Source organism: Clinocottus analis, unplaced genomic scaffold (genome assembly GCF_023055335.1).
Source record: "Clinocottus analis isolate CAN_PGR_092001 unplaced genomic scaffold, fCliAna1.0.p SCAF_4, whole genome shotgun sequence".
Lineage (NCBI taxonomy): Eukaryota > Metazoa > Chordata > Actinopteri > Perciformes > Cottidae > Clinocottus > Clinocottus analis.
The window spans coordinates 4,906,303-4,926,829 of NW_027176153.1; the positions used below are offsets into that span (position 1 = coordinate 4,906,303).

Here is a 20,527-nt window from a genome sequence, read left to right on the forward strand (position 1 = left end):
CACACACAAAATGAAATATCCTGTATATTTGAATAATGCTGGGTAAATACATGCATTTACATTCTGATGGATTCTGATTACAAATCGGTCTTCTCTCTGTTCCAAGGTTGCAGGTTTGTTTTCATCAGCACAAGCACAACATTTGATTACCTAATCAAATGACTATATTGATGGAAAAACATCTGAAAATTCCACTTTAAAAAAAAAAAAAACCCAAAAAGAATACACTTGCAAAAATTGTTAAGAATACCCCGATACATAATATGTAATACATAACAAATACTACAAAACAAATCATAAAATACAACAACAAAAATACACACAGTACGGATAGGAGGTTTAGCATTGTGGTCATGGATATGTGTGACAGTGGTCCGTTATCGTGACTCTGCGGTTCCCCTCAGCTCTACAGAGACTGACGACTCCATTGCTTTGGGTTTTCAGAGACGAGCTGGAAAACACTGTGGAGCAGAGAACAAGTTTAATCCTTTATTTGTCCCAGAGTGGGGAAATGTACATTTCTCTGCATTCTAACCGGCCTTAGTAAATAAGGAGCAATTGAGGGTTTAGTGTCTTGCTTAAGGACACTTGAAATTGAATTGAATTCAACACAAACTATGGAGAAACTATAGCTTGTAGAACACACTGTAAAGCCAACGCTCCTGCTGCAGTGCCATACTGAAATATTATTTCAACTAAACAGAAATACACCCTGCACCCTCTGAATTCAATTTCCTGTTTTACACTAGGATTATGAATCTGTTAATATTATTACTGTGATTATAAATCAGTTTATCTCGCTGTGATTTCCTCTCAGCCAATCAGATCAGTGGACCTCCTGCTCCTCTGGAGCATGGCAGCTCATTAGGATCCACTTAGTGCTGACGTCATTAAGCTGCTTAAGGCAGCAGGTGAATGGAGGCAGAACTGACAAAGATTTGTTTACATCGATGTTGGACTAAATGATATTGCAGACAGCATTATGAAGACTTGTTTTAGTAGAACATAGAATATACTGACCTGATGGATTGTCGATCTGGATATTTCTAAGCGTGGACTTTGTGAGTGATTCAAGCAACCGGCATGGAGTGCAGCGGCCAGGTAACTGCTGCGTCATCAGTGACCTACGTGACAATGTTATAAACTGACTAGTTGTGTATGCAGGCATGAGTAGTACGAATAATGGTGGTCCTCCACTTCCTTAGGTTGTGTGTGGCAGGTAACCTATAAAGTATGAATATATAAAGTCATAGTGAAGGAATGAGGTAGCTCTGACAACAACACACACACACACACACACACACACACACACACACACACACACACACACACACACACACACACACACACACACACACACACACACACACAGTGTTACTCTATTCTCTGCTCAGGTAGACATTACTACTCTATATATTTACATGTTGCTACATCAATGCTTTGGATTTAAAATGTAGTGTCTTCAAATGAAGCTATCAAAAGAAAACTGATATATCAAAATGTAACACGGGCAGTTTATCACTTTATGTTCATTCAATGTGACAGTAAAACAAGTGGACTTAAATTAATTCACTCAAATGTAATGAAGTTGAAGTATAAAGTAGCATAGGATTTAAATACTGACATAAAATACTTAGTCCATAAAATTGGACTTTAGTGTAATATGTAAATTGTACAATCTTCCGATTGGTCTTAAGTTTGTGTGTCCAGTGTGAATACATCACACAACATGCTTAGTGTGCTCTGGTGTGTGGATTTGGGAGAAAGTAACTGTGTGCATGTTTTCAGTAATGCTGCACAGCTAACGGTGTAGTATTCACCTGCTTTTACCTCTCTCTCAGTCCAATCCAATCTGCATGGGTCTAATTGATCATTTGAGCTTAGTAGTAGATTTACTGCTCGTGGTAAACTACTCTGAGTGCTGCCTTTGATACTGACCTGTATGCATGTAATGTAATGTAATGAGCTGTATGCATGGGAAGGGCCACAATGTGCTGGTAGTTTCATAGTGAAGTTTTGCAGATTTATCACAAACCTTAACTTCAGTATTTGGTTCCTGCTGAAGATTAAAAGAGGCTTTCAAACTCTTTTCAAATCTCCCTGGTCCACACTGACACGCCTCTTCACAGATATAACACACAGACTACACGACACACGTACAAAGGATTACAGGAAACATCACCATGTGTACTCAGAGCGAGAGAGTCAAACATATTTACATTTTCAAAAAGATTGCCCCCGTTCGCTCCCCACAATTCACACACTTCTAAAATCTAATGTGAGCATGAATGGAACATCTTAATAATATATCTGTTTTGCTCTCTGCTGCCTTCATGTTCATTTGAAGAACAGTCCATAGAACAGAAACAGTGTGGCTTCAACACATTTAACATCTTTTAGAGAAAGCCTGTTAAATCGTTGTGAATTTCGTTGTTAAATCATTAAACACAATGCAAAATCAACTTTTAGGTTTTACTAATTATGTATGTAAGCTCTGTGTTCTTAGTCCAGTATATTTGCCTGTCACTCAGGGCAGTTCTTCTGGGGTTTCATTTCATGTCTGCTTCTGCAGGCCGGGCTGAAAGAAAGTGAAACCGTCTTGTTTAAACCGAAGCATTGCTTTGTGTCATAACAACAGGTGACACCCCAGCTGATGATGGCTGTGGGGACAGCTGTGATTGGCTCCCTTCAGTTTGGCTACAACACTGGTGTCATCAACGCTCCTCAGAATGTGAGTATTAACTGTAGTCATATTTACTATAGTCATATCGAGTCATATTTACTGTAGTCATATTTACTGTCGTCGTGTGCGGGATGAGTGAGATAGGTCGAAAAACTAGACAAAAAAATATAAAGAAAGTATATAAATATATATAAAGAATGTATAGAAATATTAAAATAATATACATTCAGAAACAAAGTATAATAATGCATAGTGGGTTGATGTTCCTCCACTAATTTTCCTACTTTCTTACGAGGACATTTTATTTGAAATAATATGTTAATCTACGATACGATGCACATTGAATAAGAACAGTTGTCCTGAATAAAGCATCAGTATTATAGTAAGACCTATCCATTGGGTTGAGCTAATGGGTCAGGAAGTGGTTGGCCCCGTGTGATTCAGTAGTGTATGGTTGCATCGGGGATGTGAGAGTTGAGTGAAGTTAGGGATGATAGCATATAAAACCCCAATTTACACCTTGTAATCACACCTAAGCTGTATCTGTATGTGCTCCATCTGGACAAGGAACAAGACAGCTACAGCTGATACGAGTGGCTCTGTGAGGCTTTGGCACAGGGAGCTAATTGCTATGCTAACATGCTCACAGTGACAATGTTTACATGGGAGTTTTGAGCAAGTACAATATCAACCATTAATTTGGAAAGCATTTGTAAATCAGCGCTATGAAAGTATTTAGTCTTTTACTCCAACAAACTGTGAGACTGTTATAAATCTGACCTGTAGGTGGGGCTGGAGGAAAAGTAGAAGGATTGCCAAAGTTAGAAGGGTTCATCCTCTGGGGGACCATGTTTTTAACAAATCTCACGGCAATCCATCCCATAGTTCTTGAGACATTTCAGTCTGAGTGAAAAATATGAACGTGATGATGGCGCTGCAGGAAAAGTTAGGGGATCAATAAGTGATGGACCAAATGACTGATCCACATTGTTGAGAGGCACCTAACAAAAGGTTTCATACTCGTCTGATTCATTGAGTCAAAATGGGTGTTGTTTTATGTTTTAGATCATTGAGAGCTTCTACAATGAGACGTGGAGCAGCAGGTTTTCAGAGCCCATCTCTCAGACCACGTTGACAGGTCTGTGGTCGCTCTCGGTGGCCATTTTCTCTGTGGGAGGAATGTGCGGCTCTTTCTCTGTCGGGCTCTTCGTCAACCGTTTCGGCAGGTACGACCCCTCCTATGACCACACAGCTTTGTCAATATCACCTGGCCCTTTAAATAACAAACAACTCTTATTATCTTTAAAGGAAGAACTCCATGCTCATGGCTAACGTGCTCGCCTTTATTGCGGCTGCGTTTATGGGCTTGTCCAAGATTGCCGCTTCCTTTGAGATGCTCATCATTGGACGTTTCATAGTGGGTCTGTACTCCGGCCTCAGCACCGGCTTTGTGCCCATGTATGTTGAGGAAATATCGCCCACATCTCTCCGCGGGGCATTAGGAACTCTGCATCAACTTGGTGTAGTGATCGGTATTCTCATGGCACAGGTGAGCTCCTTCCTGCAACTCATGAACGATGGTGGCCTCTTTATTTCCCTCCTCCAGCAGTTTGAAGGCCTTAACACACTGGGGGCGTGACAAATACAAAACAACACCTATAAATGTAAAATGTTCAGGTTATCATAGCCGGTATTCAAAGAATGGCCAAGAAATAAAGGCTGGATAAAAAACATTATACAATGTACATTATACAGAAGATAATGAACCTCTTGTGCGAGAAAGAGCGAGATTGTTTTCAGCACAATGGAGACTTTGACTCTACAGTTAGCTCTGGGAAACGGTGCTTTACAGTTTATTCATAAGTGAAATGGAGGACATTTTAAGTTTTAATTTAAATCTGTTGGAGACATGAAGACATGCTTCTCTAGTCCCGACAATACAGTAAGTAGCATCTTGGTAAATTTAAGCATGTTGACTAGATGTTGACATACACACAATAATCCAGCCATAATGGGATTAAGGTATTATTGTCAGTAGGGCCGAGCCACCACATTGTCATCGTGCCAATGTGATAATGCTGATAGTCAGAATAAATCCATTAATCCCATCTGTGTGCTCCTCTGAGAGCAGAGCAGAGACCAGACGGCAGGTTGACGTTAACCTCGGAGCGCTCCTTCTCTTCTTGTCTTCTAATTTAAACTCCCTGACAGAGCAGATGAGATCACATTCAGTCTACCCTCTAATCTCGAATTAGTCCCTTTAACTTCACACATATAAAGCATTTTGTAAATGCAGGTTCATCAAAATGTGTTTTTGAAGAAAACTGCAAATACTTGATATATTTGTGGGTTTAAAACAATGCATATGTATATACATATATGTATGTATATGTGCTCATTGGAGAACAATGGTATTCATATATAAACCTGAAATACATTTGTGTATTATTATGTATTTATATACATAATATAATAATATAAGTGTTGTGTGTGCTGGGCAGATCTTTGGGATTGAATCCATCCTGGGGAATGCCTCCCTGTGGCCTCTGCTGCTGGCTTTCACTCTGCTGCCAGCCGTGATGCAATGTGTCCTGCTGCCCTTCTGCCCCGAGAGCCCCCGGTACCTGCTCATCAACTGCAACGAGGAGACCAAAGCCCGCAGCGGTGAGACACAGACAGACACACACACACACACACACGGTTGGTGATACCTCACCTTTAGTCCACACACGCTCTGCGAGGCCCACCCTGCAGCCCGTGTGTGGTTGCTTCCTGTAACTTCAGTCGTTGTCTTCCAGTCTTAGTGAAGCTACGGGGCACTGACGATGTGACTGAGGACATGCAGGAGATGAAGGAGGAGAGTCAGAAGATGATGAGGGAGAAGACGGTGACCATCCTGGAGCTGTTCCGCTCCCCCATGTACCGCCAGCCTATCTTTGTGGCCATCATGATGCAGCTCTCACAGCAGCTGTCTGGAATCAACGCTGTGAGTCACAAATGCTACGATCTAAAGCGGGAACACTGAGTGACTGTGTACATCTCATGGAAGAATATGTTTGAGAGTTCATGTAGTAGATTCCTCTTGCTCTCTTCCTCTGGAGGAAGACTCCAACATGTTGAGGGGTTTAACATGAAGGCCTGAATATGAGCTGAGGCTGAACGTGAATGAAGAGGTGCTGCATAAAGAGGCCAAAACGCCTTTTCTTTGCAGGCGTCTGGGTCAGGAGAGGAGCTCAGAGTAGAACTAATGCTCCTTTATTTTAAAGATTTCCAGCTCAGGATCCAGAGCAGTTAAACAGTAGGCAAGAAACAGCTAAGAAGCATCGGGGGAAGGATTGTGTAGCAAATATAGAGTAACTGTTGCTGTGCAATGTCCTCATGTGCAGGTCTTTTACTACTCGACTGGGATCTTTGAGCGGGCCGGTGTGTCCCAGCCTGTCTATGCAACCATTGGAGCGGGAATGGTCAACACTGCCTTCACTGTGGTTTCTGTAAGTGATGAACCGCTAACCAACACGTTTACCTCCGTTAAGCCTTCATTCAGTACTAAGTCACATTCCTTCCTTGTGTGCAGTTGTTTGTGGTGGAGCGTGTGGGCCGGAGACCCCTTCAGCTCACTGGTTTGATGGGAATGGCTGTTTCAGCGGCTTTTCTAACTGTTGCCATGGCGCTGTTGGTAAGCGTTTAACATCATCTTGACTCAATCATTAGGCTTTTGAAAGAAAGTGAGACTTTGAGGTGTTGTGTGTTCCTCAGGACCAGCTCAAATGGATGTCCTACATCAGCATTGTGGCCATCTTCAGTTTTGTAGCCTTTTTTGAGATTGGCCCCGGCCCCATCCCCTGGTTCATTGTGGCCGAGCTCTTCAGCCAGGGGCCCCGGCCTGCTGCCTTTGCCGTGGCGGGCTTCTCTAATTGGACGGCCAACTTCTTGGTGGGGATGGGCTTCCCGTATGTTGAGGTAAGACAGCTTCTATTCAAGTCATATTGTCATGTTTCATTTATCTTCAGTCCATAACTATAGCTTGTGCCCATAATTCGAAAATAAATGATGGTTTGCTTTTGATGTCCCGCAGCAACTCTGTGGCCCATACGTCTTCATCATCTTCACGGCCCTGCTGCTCGGCTTCTTCGTCTTCACCTACTTCAAGGTCCCAGAGACTAAAGGCCTGAGCTTCGATGAGATTGCAGCAGGTTTCCGCCGGTCAGCTGGTCAGGGGGCCGACAGGTACTCGGCCCCTGAAGAGTTCAACACCCTCAGGGGGGACGACCCCGACCTCTGAAAGCTGCTGTTCATTCACACCCTGTCACACGCCAAGTTACCTGTTACACTTAGGTACACTAGGACACCGCTATCGTGTTTACAATATCCCATGAACTAATGTTAGGACGTTGCATTGGAGCTTTAGTCTTGATACCAACTGGAATGAAGACGGATTATTACACACCAGCCATGCTGATGGGAATGGCATCCATTCAAATGATCAGAGAGTACCTGAAGAGGATGAGTACCTTAAGGGAGAGAATACCTGAAGAGGAAGAGTATCTCAAGGGAGAGAGTACCTGAAGGGAGAGAGTTCCTGAAGGGAGAGAGTACCTGAAGGGAGAGAGTTCCTGAAGGGAGAGAGTACCTGAAGGGAGAGAGTTCCTGAAGGGAGAGAGTACCTGTAGTGAGAGAGTACCTGAAGGGAGAGAGTACCTGTAGTGAGAGAGTACCTGTAGTGAGAGAGTACCTGTTGGGTGGCGCCTCCTGCTGACACATCGTTGCATCACTTGGCTTTGCCGTGTTTTTGCTTCAGCTCAACAAACGTACAACAAGTTATACTTTATTTATTTACTTTACTATGTCAATTGTTTTTGTTTTATCAATATTATTTTCAATATGATCAATGTTCTAATTTTCTGGAGTAAATTAATTCATAATAATTGAATCTAGACTGAGCAAGTCATACTGTATATTGTAGCCTTTGTATATTTACTATATAATTATCATAATTAATTTACAGTCAGTACCCCTCTTACATGTTCATCATATTTACATAGGTATATTGATATATTTACTGTATTTCTAAGTAACATCTCATTCATTCAACACACATTGAAACACTGTATACTGTACTCTATTTTCCTGAGCTGTGTTCAAAAGGTTTAACATGATTTCTTTACATAGATATAAACATGTAGCAACCCATAGGAAGAATGATATATTCATATTCATGAACTATAATGTAACATTACAGGAGGAAGACTATGTTTTTTTTACAGAATGAATGAACTGTGCTGTGATGGGATGTTTGTGTTCAACAGAAACTCTGAGCAGTGTTTTAGAAAAATAAAAGTAACAAACCTGAGTTCCATTGTATATTTTGTCCACTAACGATGACAACCACATCCTATGATAATTCAGTGGAGGGTGAGGCTGGTTGGATAAAGTTTAAAATGCAGTTTAAGGAATGAGTAAAGCTCATCAGTCCTGGTGATGTCATGATTATTTACAATTCATTTAGCTGACTCTTTTCTCCTAAGCGACTTCAATTTTTGCTCTATACACAGTAACGGGGAGCAATTCAGGGTTAAATGTTATTTTTAAGGACACTAGCTCAAGGACACTAGCTCAAGGACACTGGCGGAGCCAGGGCTCGAATCACCGAACCTCTGATTGAAAAACTGGAACGCTAACCACTGAGCCCCAGTCGGCCATCAATTAAAGTGTTAAGTGGCTCACAGTGGCCTTAAAGTATTAAGGCCACTGTGAGGATGAAATGAATCTTAGAGAATAAAGCTACATTCTTTTTGAGACAAAAAAAGTTGATCATTAATTTAAGAAAAAAGTCATTATTTTATAGGAGTAAGTGTTTGTTTCATGAGAATATTTATGACAAAATAATGTCTTTTTAGAAAAATGTGATAAAAAAAGACTATTTGTTATAATATATAATCTTGAAAGACACAACATCAAACGAATAAGGCTGTAATATTATCGATCATGACATACGAGACAGACTGAAAGTCTGGGTAGGACTCTCTGAGGCAATGCTTAACGGGTATGAATTCCACTTGATGAACCGACAATACTTTGTGTCGGTAGCTAATTACACATCAGAGCTGACTAGCATGACGTGGTGTTCCTCAAGGCTCAAGACAAACAGCAGACTGGTCGAACAGCTAAAAAGTTGACTCCTCCCTGTTCTGTAGACAGCATTGATGTTGTTCTTCCACTTCAGTCAGTTGTCGATGGAGACACCAGGACCTGGTACAGGAAAAAGTTATGGTCCATGGCCTGGCCCTCACTTAACAAAACGGTAAAGAAAGACAAAACAAAACCAAGCAGAAGAGACAAAAAGACTCAAAACTAAAACACAGGGAGCTGCTGCAACATGCTGCCGCGAGCACAGCGCCATCTTGTCAGATTGTTAGAAGATAGAACTGTTGTCTCAACATTATGACTTTCTGTCACAATGGCTCTCATTCTCCTTTGTCCTGTAACATCATTTTACACAAAATGGACATCATTTTGAAATTGTCAAACATTGAAACAAATAGCATGCACACATTTACATACACAATAATCAATTCACTTAATAAACATTAGGGTATTTCTAAAAGCTCAAACAAAACTGTAAAACTGGTGAAGGGACTCTCTCAGTTTGATGTTTCTTTATGTTTTTGTTGGGAGGCGACATTACATACTATCAGAGAACAATTTATTGTAAAGCACAGCATGTTGTGTTTGTTCCCTGGTGATGAGTGTGTGTAACCAGGTCAGCATCCTGACATACTGCAGAATGGACACTAGAGGGAGCTCACAGCTCAGTACAGACAGTACATGAAGCTACTACACATCAATGTAATGGTAAAATATAGCATCGCTTATGTTAGAGCAGATTTTAGAAGTTACATCGAGAAATTGTTTGTGTCTATTGAAAAAGTACAAAGCCGATGTAAGCAGGATTGATGTGAAGAATCACAGGCCCAGAGAAGACAACGGACCTCTGCCTTGAGACGGCCTGCCAGCGAGCAGTGATAGTAACATAGCACGATGTGCTGGGGGAAGCCCGTTTAAAGAGTATCTATTGCAAACCTAACGTTGATGAGAGTTGATTGTATTGTGATGTGAGAAAAATGCTTACTGGGCGTTATCTGGTTTAGACTAGTTCTAACCAAAAAGGCGATGTTACTTCCAATGTTTATAAATATGCTGGTGACTTTTTCACATGTTGAAGAAACCTTGCAGCAGACTACTTTGGTAGCTAATACATGTTTTCTCCTTTTTTTGCAAGAAATACAACAGACTAAAGACAACTTTGATTCTTGAGACTTTATTCCTCTTTTCCCGAGTGACAGAGAAAATCTTGCATCACATCATCTACATGTTTAAGGATACTCGTATGCAGGACTGCTGCAGCAATTATTTAATTCTATGGAATCCCCCCCTCCCTCACCTCCCACCTTTGCAGCGGTTTACTGCAAGTTCAGATGGGGTGAGCACATCTCAAAGTCTACTCGATGGGTTATTACAGAACCTTTATACAGAAAAGGATGGGCTCCATATGTATTTCACTCACTTTGGCCATTCCTTTGACCTTTGACATTAAAAAAGCAAATGATGTATGGCTGGATTCCTTAAAATGCTTGCGTTTCGGTCCCTGGTGGCATGCTCACTCAGACATTTGAACATGTTGTGCTCTTAGTAACGCTGTGCTGTTTCTTCCATAAACAGCAGGGAAAAAGTCCTTTTGCATTGTTGCATTTGTTAAATTAATCATTTTTTTCTCCACCATGATGAATTCATTTCACTTGAATTATTCTGACTTTTCCTCTAGCGCCATCATGCCAAAACTCTTATTTGTTCTATACGTTGTGACCAAATGTGACTTAATTTAATTTCATGTAATTTTTACTCTTTGTAACATAACTAAGATTATGTTGTACATAATATGGAATGTATATAATTGATGGTCGCTAATAGCATTATTTATTATAATTTTTGTTAGTGAAATGTGATCTGGGTCTGCACATCTGTATGAAACGTAATCTATGTGAATGAAATGTGATCTGTTGCTTAGTAACACACACACTCACCAGGTTGCACAGTACTAAAAAAGGTATTTAATGCTTAAGAGCAGTCAGAACAAATAAATATGTCTTACATATAAAACAGGTTAAGGCAGAGGTGCAGATATGTAAGTATATCTGTGGTACAATACTCATCTGATGGTGTAACTCTTACTTTCATTTCATCATACACAACATCGCACGACTCCATTGTAACTACACCATATTAAAAATCTTACTCAAACACAGCATTTAATTTAGGAAAATAAAAGTATTTTGTGAAAAACTCTTGTGATTGGTTGTCCTTCACTGATATCTGTCCATAAGGAAAGTTAAAAGGGGACTGTGAGAGACAGGTGTAGTTTATCAGCGGGGAGTGATCAGGAGATCATGGAGGTCAAAGACGTTCAAGGTTCCATACTTGTTGTTAGGTGAGACAGTACGCTTTTCATTTTCTAGTCACGCAAGGTTATCTTCATAAAAACTCTTTAAAAAATACCACAAGCTACACTTCCTACTCTATGCTATGCTCTGTATTGTAAGTAGCAGCTTTTTAAAAAGAAAATGCATAGAATATCAACGATTCCTTAGTGTTCTTTTGTCCCTAAAAACTGATGTTATTCAGAGACCGATCCATCTTCAGGCTCTGGAGGCGCATCGAGCATCTTCAACATATCATCGATGACCTGCCACAGACAGCTCTCCAGAGGAAAGTCATTGTCCACCAGGTTGACCAGGAAGTAGTTGTCGTGGATGTACTTGATGATCATCCTCGATGGAGACTCGTCTTCATAGAGCTTGGCCCACTGCTCGATCCACAAGGCGAAGGCCTCGTCCTGAGGAAAACATGGGAACAGGTTTGACCTCTAGGAAGGCTGGTCAGAGGACACGACTGGTCCTAAAGCTGCTGGTGTCAAACACGTTGAGCTTTGGACAACATTTACTTAAGTATTGATTTCCTGATCATGGCCATTATGTACCAGTGTGAGCTTCAGAGTGTCTCATGTCAGCGTAAAAATATGATGAACTGTCTCAACCATTATGAGATTCGTGACGTGGATCTGCATTTTGACAATGTATAAGTTTTGTAAATATTCATATCTTAGCGAGAAAAAACGTTGCAGAAAAAAATAATCCGATGCTGTTAGATCCACCACAGTCTGCAGCTTCTGGCCTCTGACAGGCTGTAACAGGAGCCAGTATGTGCAGGTCACAAACATCATCAACAGGCTGCAGCCTGCAAGCTCCAGAAATGGGCAATTCTGACTTTGCATATCGAGAGGCTCTGGAAATATTCTTCCAAAATCCCCAAAAATGCACTGCAGTGACAAAGCCTGAACACTTTGTGCTTGTCATTAAAATACCTGAACACCATGTTCCCTTAAGTCACTATTTATCAAACGTATTACAGGTGGGGCGCGAGAGGAAATGCTGATTTTAAATGTTCACCGTACGGCGTTAATAGGTTACACTTGTGCGACACAGCGATTTTTGGCATTTTGCCAAAAGTCGATCTTTTTATGAGATCTCCGTGAGGTCTTTTCTGCTGTTGCGTTTCTCATCAGAATATAGATTTAAGCTCAACATTGAGCATGAATTGAAAGCGGCCGTATCAAATCTACAACTCTGTAGAAAAAAAAGCTGTGGAGAGGAAAGCAGCTCCCACAGCCACTGATACAACCTGATGCTCACACATCTGCACTCCTGTTTGGTTTTGCAAAAAAAAAAAAAAGTAATTTATTAGTAATTCAATATTAGTTATTTTTCTAAAAAAGGGATAGCACATTTTATTTAGTTTTTGTCTGATGGAGCGATCTGGTTTACTTGAAAGTGATTGCAATGTTCTTTATTCTATTATTTATAAAAGCAAAGATGGGGTAACTGGTAGTACTGTGTGGTATTACTTTGTAGTACTGTGAGGTACCACTATGTAGTATGTCTGTCCGTCCACCCCTAAAGCTGTAAACCATGGAGAAACACTGACTATGATGTGCAATGCTGAGGCCAAGCTCGAGATTATTTTTTTAAATGATCGGTGTAATTCAGGGCATATCAGAGCGAGTACAACTCTTTCCAGCCACACTCCGAGGAAGACCAAGTGTGGGTCGAAACCGATCCCCGTTCTCCTGCGGTACTTTCTAACTACATAAACTAAGAGACTAAATTAGGAGTGAATAATTCAGCTAAATAAGCCATTCAAGCTATATCCTTGCAAGTGTGCCTGAAGAAGTTCACAATGTCCAACGAAGTCAAAGTGGTTCCACTCATTACACAAAATGCACATCTTCATTAGGATGGACCCACAACACTTGAGCAATGTTAGTACTTCCATCACCAACAGTCTGTTTCTGGAGCTATTGTTTTTGCTGCAAAGGCTGCAGAACATTCCTGAATCCTGCACGTCAGCAGGACAATCTCAGGCTTACCTTCCAATACATGAAGCTGTCTGGGTCCACGACAGTCGGCTGAACTATCTCCCTACCGGGGAAGATCCCCCACGTCACAGCGTTGGGCTGCATGTCGGGCGCGTTGGTCAGGTTTCGTCCCTACACACAAAACATTCATTTGGATATATCAATAACACTAAACACACACTAAACACACACACACTAAACAAACAAAGGTTTCGTCCCTACACACAAAACATTCATTTGGATATATCAATAACACTAAACACACACTAAACACACAAAGGTCACACTTACGTGCACATTGACAATGTGGTAGTTGACACGGGGCTCATACTTCTTGAGTACTTTGAGGAGAGCGGTCACATTTTCACTGGAGGTGAAAAACTCCAGATAGGCCTGTTGGATTTCAAACAAGACAACATATCAACATACAACAACAACTCCCCCTCCTCCATCCAGAAGGCACACAAAAGATCCGAAGGTGATCCTACCTTCTGGAAGACGTAGCCTCCTGGAGGTCCCCAGCCTGCGATGGGGTCTGCGGAGGGTTTGCCGTTGATGTTGGGCTGGGAGTTGATGGTGAGGACTCCTCGTTTGTTCACCTTCTCCAGCTCATCCTTTAGCAGGTTGGTCTCTGGGGCCAGAGGCTCATCATTCCATGGCAAACACATCACCTAGCAGCAGAGACAGTTAATGCTACCCAACTGTGGGATGACATTTTGGGGAACCTTGCTCTCTTTCTGCGAGTGAGATGTTCAGCAGCACATCCATCTCATGTGTCAAGTACAGATCTGGGGTCAAGAAATGGTTAGCCTGTACACCCTGTAGATTTTTGTATTCACTAATGTGGACTATTTTGTGAAGGTCCATAATACACAATACAAATGAAATCCAGTTTGCTTCCACATTGTAAGAACATTTTAAAAGGGTGGATACTTTCACTCAGATGAACTTTTTTGTAGAAGTTAAAGTTGAATCTTCTGAACCAATCGAACCACTGATCCTGGTTTTGCATCACTATTGCTTTAAGAGACCACGGTTTGAGATAATTATCCAGGATTAGTTCAACCTCAAACTGTGCTAGTAGAGTTAGATGGCTGAGAATTTACAGGATATCAATGTCTCATCATATCACGCAACAACATCTGTATGGTTTCCTCCTCTTCAGATCTCACTAAAATCATGGGCAGAGAAAGCTGGTCTACCTTGTGTCCATTGCAGTTTGGTTGGGCTGTGATGTAGCAGGTGAAGACCTCGTAGACGCTCTGTTCATTCATCAGCTCAGTGCCCCACATCTGCAGCAGAGCATCTTTGGATGACTTGCTCTTTAAGTAGAACAGGTAGTAGTCATTTAACTCACCGAAGGCTGGAGACGAGGAGTTTCCCCTAAAGACATCAACGACAGGACAACTTTTAGTGGTTTGACAGTAGGCTTCATCATTCTTCATTAGCACATAAACCACATTAATAAGGAGGTAGACATTAAAGTATATTACAATATTTTGAGTTTGTATATTCGTACCATCTGCCGTTGGGGAACTCGTCCCAGTCCTGGGTCCTGTAGATGTAGCTCTTGGGCCTGGATGCCCAGAAGATGGGTCGGACATCCTCTACCTTGCGTTTGGGATGAGCACTCACTGCCCAGGGAAGAGGCCGCCTAGCAGAGAACACAAGCTCTGAAACACTGGACCATTCTGGATGACAGCAAGGAGATATCATCCTAACACTGCTGATCTTGGATGACTTTCCAATCAAACTATGAGAGGATACTTCAGGATACAGAGAGCAGCATGTCTGAGGGAATATGTGAGGAAATGATTGATTTCAAACTCATTTACTGCAGCAGTTAAAAGTTCCAAGAACATAAGGCAATACAAAGAAACAGAAACACAAACTCATAAAATATTAAACAACAATAAAAACTATATGTTACAAATCAGGGAATATATATTAATTGGCCTTGAATGAAAAAGTAATGTTACTGATATTTGTGTGCTCTCCTAAAAAGAAAACCTATTAAAATAAATCAGAACATGTCACATTCAAAGTTTCAGGGACCACTCGAAGTGGGCCACTAAAAGTGGACTCCCGTGTAGCTAAAAGTTGTATTCTGATGCACGGATTGATTGGCACTAGCTATCGGCTGTTAACCGGTAAAAAGCAGAAAAAGAGCTCTGTTGCACTGGAGATACAGTCGGTAGTTACAGTTATACTAGTGTTATATACTCTGGTTGTACAACATGAACTCAAGAGCAGCTGGATAATTAACACATGTTCATAATAGCCTCTGTAAGCGAGATGAAATGAAAAACATTGTTATAACCCTTTGAGATCACATTACCCCAGTATTTGTGGGGAAAAAGACAGACTAAATATTTGTGTATATTTTCTTCCTGTAAAACACTATTAAGCGGCCTTACGCAAGGAAGGGATTCTGCTTCTTTCTTTCTTCTTAAAACTCCATGACTTCTTCTGACTTGAGCTCAAAGAACCAATGTGCTGTAAGCAGGCGCAGGACGACTGACCTGGGGTCCTCTATCCACAGGCCCAGCTGCCGGAGAACCTCCATGATGGCGACCTCTCGATTCAGGGTGTAGAAGTGGAGGCCCGGTACCTTGCCGCTGTCCAGCAGCACACGGCACATCTCCACCGCCTGCTGGACTCCGTAGTTACGGATAGCAGCATCATTGTCTTTGATGGGCTCGATGACTCTGGTGATCTCCTCGGGTATCTCCAGCTTTGACAGCTTGACAAGCTGCCGCAGAGACTGGTAACCCTGGAGGGGAACAGGTTAAAGCCAGGCTTTATCCCAGGGACGGGCTGAAATGATTTGATAACAGAGAGCAGCAACGCATTTCTTTAAGGGTACACATGTAACGATAAGACTGGTGGCTCGGGTGCCAGTTAGGTCTTCACCTAACAATATTTTAGTCAGATTTGTGACTTAAAATTGTTGGTGTTGGCCAACCGGGCGTATAGTACAATAAACAACACACTACTCATATCTTGAATCCTTCATAGTACATTACATAAAGCAAACCATTCAGTATATGCCACTAAACAATTAAACACCACAACAGATATGGCTCAATGTAAATGCACTTGTATTAACAATTCACGTGAAGGCAAAGAGATACACGTCCTGAGCTTTCCACACAATCCCCAAAACCCGGAACTGAACTAAAAAGGAAATGATTTTATGTACGGATTGACATAGACTAAATCATATTCTTTCTAGTTTAGATCCGTTCTGTTCAGTTTGAGATAAGCTCATATGAACCCAGCAAATTCATCAGTTGACCACTTCTCTGAATCAAACCTTGGGAAGTCTAACAGAAAGGCAAAGTAGAGGGCAACTAAACAAAGCCGTACCGCAGCACAGCGCAGGGAACTCCTTAAATGAGGCTATCGGCAACACTTTCACAGTGTTCCCCTGCATTCTGTCAAACAAAGCCCTGTTCAGCCTGTCCTCTACCACAACATGCTCACATGAAAAGCTGCTTATATCTGGCTTTTCTTATTTACCCAACTGATACGCAATGCATGAGCAACTGTGCAATCTCTTAGATTTAGGCTGCCAATGTTTGTCTATCACTATTTTTCTTAATTCACCTAATTAGTGAAGCTGAGCAATTTCCTTACAGTACACTAATGTGTGTGTGTGTGTGTGTGTGATCAAAACAACACCGAGAAGACAAAACAAAGACTCTTAGTATTATTTATGATATGCAATGAGCACAGTATTGCTCTTCCTGGAAGCATCGAGGACTCACCTGGATGGGGAAGATTCCAGGGAGGATGGGACAGGTGATACCAATCGCCCTGCAGTCGTCCAGGAACTTGAGGAAAGTGTCTGCCCTGAAGAACAGCTGGGTGATGATGAAGTCTGCCCCAGCATCCACCTTCTCCTTTAGGTGTTGTAGATCCTCCTCATAGCTCACTGCCTCTGGGTGGCCTGTGGGGTAGCCTGGACGCACAGACACATCAAAATCACTGACGGGTGCTTCAGATGAAGTTTCACCTAAACTGCCTCCACTGAGCTGGAGGCTGAGAACATACCAGCAACACAGATGTCAAAGTAGTCCTCAAACTCTGATCGGATATGTTTAACAAGGTCGGTGGCGTAGTTGAAGCCTTCCTCCTCTTCCTCCCAGTCTGCTCCCACTGGATCTGCGGAGAGGTCAGAATAGCACGTTAGGAAGATCTCCAAGGCATCGTCTCTGTAATGCATCAGCAGGACAGGGAAATGTACAGGCAAAGCCATCTTAAGCACTTTGTTTGGCTATGCCAGTTGTGAAAAACAGCCCATTCTGCTAAAACCCTGGAAACGCACCGCTTCATTTCCACTCCTCTTCACTGACAATGTCTGGCAGAAGCAAGGGAGCCAACTAGAAGAAACCATGGAGCAAACAATTCCCTCTTCATAGCGCAAGCGCTCCTTTAAATCCGAATGCAAACACACGTCGCGGCTCCTACCTCCCCTTAGTGCCATGATGTTCTTCAGGCCCAGGTGCTTTGCTTTGGCCAGGTAGCCAGTGATATTCTCTTTGGTCTGGTTGGAGCAAGTCAAGTGGAGGATGCTCTCCAGGCCACAATAATTGACCGCTGTGCTGGCAATCATCATAGAGGAGGTCTCCTTGTCCGAGCCCGGGTCCCCTGCTGGATGCCAGGTGATGTCGATGAACAGGGGTCCCCCGGTGCCCATACGGTCGAATCTGAAGGAAAAATAAAGAAAAAAACACGGTCTAGATGTCTTGTAGAGAATTCTTGAATGGTAATGCGATATTGATGAACTATGATTGACATGATGACACACATTGATGGTTGTAATTGCCTTATTGATACCCTGTTTGTTTTGTGTGAAAGTGTATTGCATCTCCCTTGGCTCTTGGGAAAAAACAAAGATTTTAAAATCTCAACCACATTTATCTTTAAATGCTCATTTAAAAAAAACAAGAACTAGCAATTGGCTACTGTAACATACACTCAAACTAAGCTCTCTAAAATGTTGCTGCAAGGATTACAAAAAGCCTCTTGGAGCTACTAGTCTACAAGTGTTGAACTAAACCGCCAGAGTACTCGGACTTTGGGCCAATAGCACGTCAGTTTTTAAATAGCCTGACAACTTTTCACAAAACTCTTTAACCATGTCCAGCTTTTGTATAAGCTTTGCTAAATTTAACGGCCTCATGTTTAGTGTAGGAACCTTGTCCATGCCACACTGGTCTACTAAACCTAGCAACTCACTTGCCCGATGGGGTTTAGTTCAGTTTCAATTATTTAACACTTGATTTATATATTCAACGCCAGGTTACTTAAATAAAAATCAGACAAGACAATTTCCTTTGGGAGCCGCTGATAGATCAAACTATTCATATTGGAGAAAGTACAAATGGACTTCAAAGAGTTACAGGTCATTTATTGTCATTATGCCACACAGGGACCCACAACCACATTCAGCTGTAGGCCAAAAACAAACACAAACACTTTAGTAGAACTCCTGTTCCTTATAATTTGTATCATAATGGATAGGAGTAGATTTAGTAGTAGTCTTATTTCACATGCCTTGAGATGAGGTTGACGGCTCCACTGGCTGTGCGGGGAGGAAAGAACTCCAGCGAGAACCAGCGGTCTCCGGACTCCGTCCTCCTGCGCATCTTGTCCCGCAGCCGGTCGGAGCGGTCTGCGTCCAGCAGCGGCGTGGAGCACCGGGAGCTCTCCTTGGAGCTCTCCCCGCCGCTGTTGCTGCCCGCGCTGGAGTCGCTCTTGCCCGACAGCAAAGTCCCGTCCCCTCGCTGAACCTGGTTCACCATGACGGCACCTTATCCTGTAGAGAAGACATGAGTGTGTCAACACGGTGAGCTCTGCAGCGTGAGAGGAACCGGTTTCGTCTGTTTGTTTTTTTTGTTTTTACAGGGGAACTCATATTTACCACGTGTCAACAATTGTTGGCGATGTACAATCTTACAACGGGAATAAAAAGTTACACATAGAAATTCGACAGACAAGGGGGCAACTTCAAATGCAGTTAACTTGCTACATTCTACCCATCAGGAGACCTTAAAGACCCCCAGCAAAGGCGTAGCAGTCCCTTTACCGGCCAGCATTAGCTTTACACGGGCTGGTCTCTGGGCGACATATGTTTGGATAATTTGAGGCCACACAAAGTGCCACGAGCCGCTCCTTTTAAACCCGTGTATAGCGCACGTGCGCGCACATGCACACTCAAAGTATGGTAGTAAACTTATTTGGAGCCTGCTAGCTCTTTGGCTGAGCACAGCTAACGTTAGCTGCGTGCCCAACGAGCGGTGTCACCCCTATAGTCAGAAGAGACATGCAGAAGTAAGTCGTTCTACCGGCCCGAGCCTGGAGCTAACCCCGGTTAAGTTCTGTTCATGCTGCGGGAAAAAGCAAACATTGCATCGCCCACCTCCACCTGCCGCTTGTCTGTGTGATGCCGGTGTAGTGTCAAAGTATTTAACCTCTCTCAGACTGCCTTCCTCCTTAAACTGAGCATTAGCTGCGGCACCGTGAGAAGCCCCCAAACAGAGCTCCCCCAGCGCCGTGTGGTGGGCGTCAACGAGGGCGTGCTGCGTTTAACCAGCCGCGTCTTCTCGAGCACTGATGGTGACGTTTATCACCGCGGTTCTCCACGAACCCTTGAAAAAGTTGGAAAGAGGAATTTTATATCATTTAAAACATCAGTTGATAAAACTGAGCTGGCCTCTAAAAATGTAAGACCCAATCGTGCACACAACACATTTTAGTCTCACAAAATAAAATAGGCCCATACAAACCCCACGCAGTATGTGCGTCTTGTTGGGAGTTTGATTAAAATGATACACATCTTGTCAATGTTAAATCTTAATATTAAATGTAAAGCTACAAAATACTAATGTTTTAACGGGTTTCACCACGGGCTTCAAATGCAACACAGAGTATTAACGTTTTACGGAAATTACAATACACAATTACAAAACCTGTTCGTAAATTAATGTATTGTCTTTCTTTGCAATATCAGTCGGGTAATACTTCACCACCTCGTATGCATGTCAAGAGTATATTATTTGTTAATGATAAAATAAATGCTTGTACTTAAATCACACGCAAGTTTGACTCTTATGAACAATCTTCAGCCTTTTGCGTCACATGGAACTGAAGGGAGCTCATGATGCATTTACATGTCATGGGAAATATAAGTCTTTTAAACATAGAAACTATATTATGAACAACTATTCAAAAATCCAATGTTAGGACACAGAGACCTCTAATTTGTTATATAACAAGCTGTCCGATGTACTGCTAAATGGGTTTTTTCAGGTTCTTCAGCCGATTTAATCTTCCAAATGTTGACAAACTTGGAAGTTTTACAATACACC

At 42.1% G+C, this 20,527-nt stretch overlaps 2 protein-coding genes across 4 annotated transcripts; one reads left to right on the top strand and one right to left on the bottom strand.

Moving 5' to 3' along the window:
- The first annotated feature begins 212 nt into the window (after window positions 1-212).
- On the top strand, window positions 213-6,965 carry LOC137800102 (solute carrier family 2, facilitated glucose transporter member 1-like). 2 transcript variants are annotated; one of them, XM_068597129.1, is made up of 10 exons: window positions 213-222; window positions 2,637-2,731; window positions 3,749-3,909; window positions 3,992-4,232; window positions 5,185-5,347; window positions 5,482-5,669; window positions 6,070-6,174; window positions 6,258-6,359; window positions 6,440-6,643; window positions 6,759-6,965. In XM_068597129.1, the coding sequence occupies exons 2-10, from the start codon at window positions 2,654-2,656 to the stop codon at window positions 6,963-6,965; spliced, it is 1,449 nt and encodes a 482-aa protein (XP_068453230.1). In that variant the 5' UTR covers window positions 213-222; window positions 2,637-2,653. The 2 variants fall into 2 exon arrangements, with proteins under 2 accessions (XP_068453230.1, XP_068453229.1); XM_068597128.1 differs by lacking the exon at window positions 213-222 and adding an exon at window positions 1,084-1,101 and having other exon boundaries at window positions 2,639-2,731.
- Window positions 6,966-10,777: 3,812 nt separating this feature from the next.
- On the bottom strand, window positions 10,778-19,713 carry mthfr (methylenetetrahydrofolate reductase (NAD(P)H)). 2 transcript variants are annotated; one of them, XM_068597118.1, is made up of 12 exons: window positions 19,631-19,713; window positions 18,714-18,975; window positions 17,625-17,863; window positions 17,208-17,318; window positions 16,922-17,115; window positions 15,674-15,924; window positions 14,671-14,805; window positions 14,354-14,534; window positions 13,640-13,822; window positions 13,443-13,544; window positions 13,164-13,283; window positions 10,778-11,573 (listed from the first exon to the last, which is right to left on the bottom strand). In XM_068597118.1, exons 2-12 carry the CDS (start codon window positions 18,959-18,961, stop codon window positions 11,355-11,357), a joined length of 1,983 nt encoding a protein of 660 aa, XP_068453219.1. In that variant the 5' UTR covers window positions 18,962-18,975; window positions 19,631-19,713; the 3' UTR covers window positions 10,778-11,354. The 2 variants fall into 2 exon arrangements, with proteins under 2 accessions (XP_068453219.1, XP_068453218.1); XM_068597117.1 differs by having other exon boundaries at window positions 19,579-19,708.
- Between the last annotated feature and the right edge of the window lie 814 nt (window positions 19,714-20,527).

Bases quoted from the DNA above. Each gene is read 5' to 3' on its own strand.
- LOC137800102 (XM_068597128.1), top strand. The intron at 5,670-6,069 runs GTGAGTCACAAA...CCTCATGTGCAG, and splicing joins AGCTGTCTGGAATCAACGCT to GTCTTTTACTACTCGACTGG. The intron at 6,360-6,439 runs GTAAGCGTTTAA...TGTGTTCCTCAG, and splicing joins CTGTTGCCATGGCGCTGTTG to GACCAGCTCAAATGGATGTC.
- mthfr (XM_068597118.1), bottom strand. From the start codon at position 18,961: ATGGTGAACCAGGTTCAGCGAGGGGACGGGACTTTGCTGTCGGGCAAG. The intron at 17,864-18,713 runs GCATGTGAAATA...TTTTTCCTTCAG, and splicing joins GCCGTCAACCTCATCTCAAG to ATTCGACCGTATGGGCACCG. The intron at 13,823-14,353 runs GTAGACCAGCTT...CTCTGCTGCTAG, and splicing joins CAAACTGCAATGGACACAAG to GTGATGTGTTTGCCATGGAA.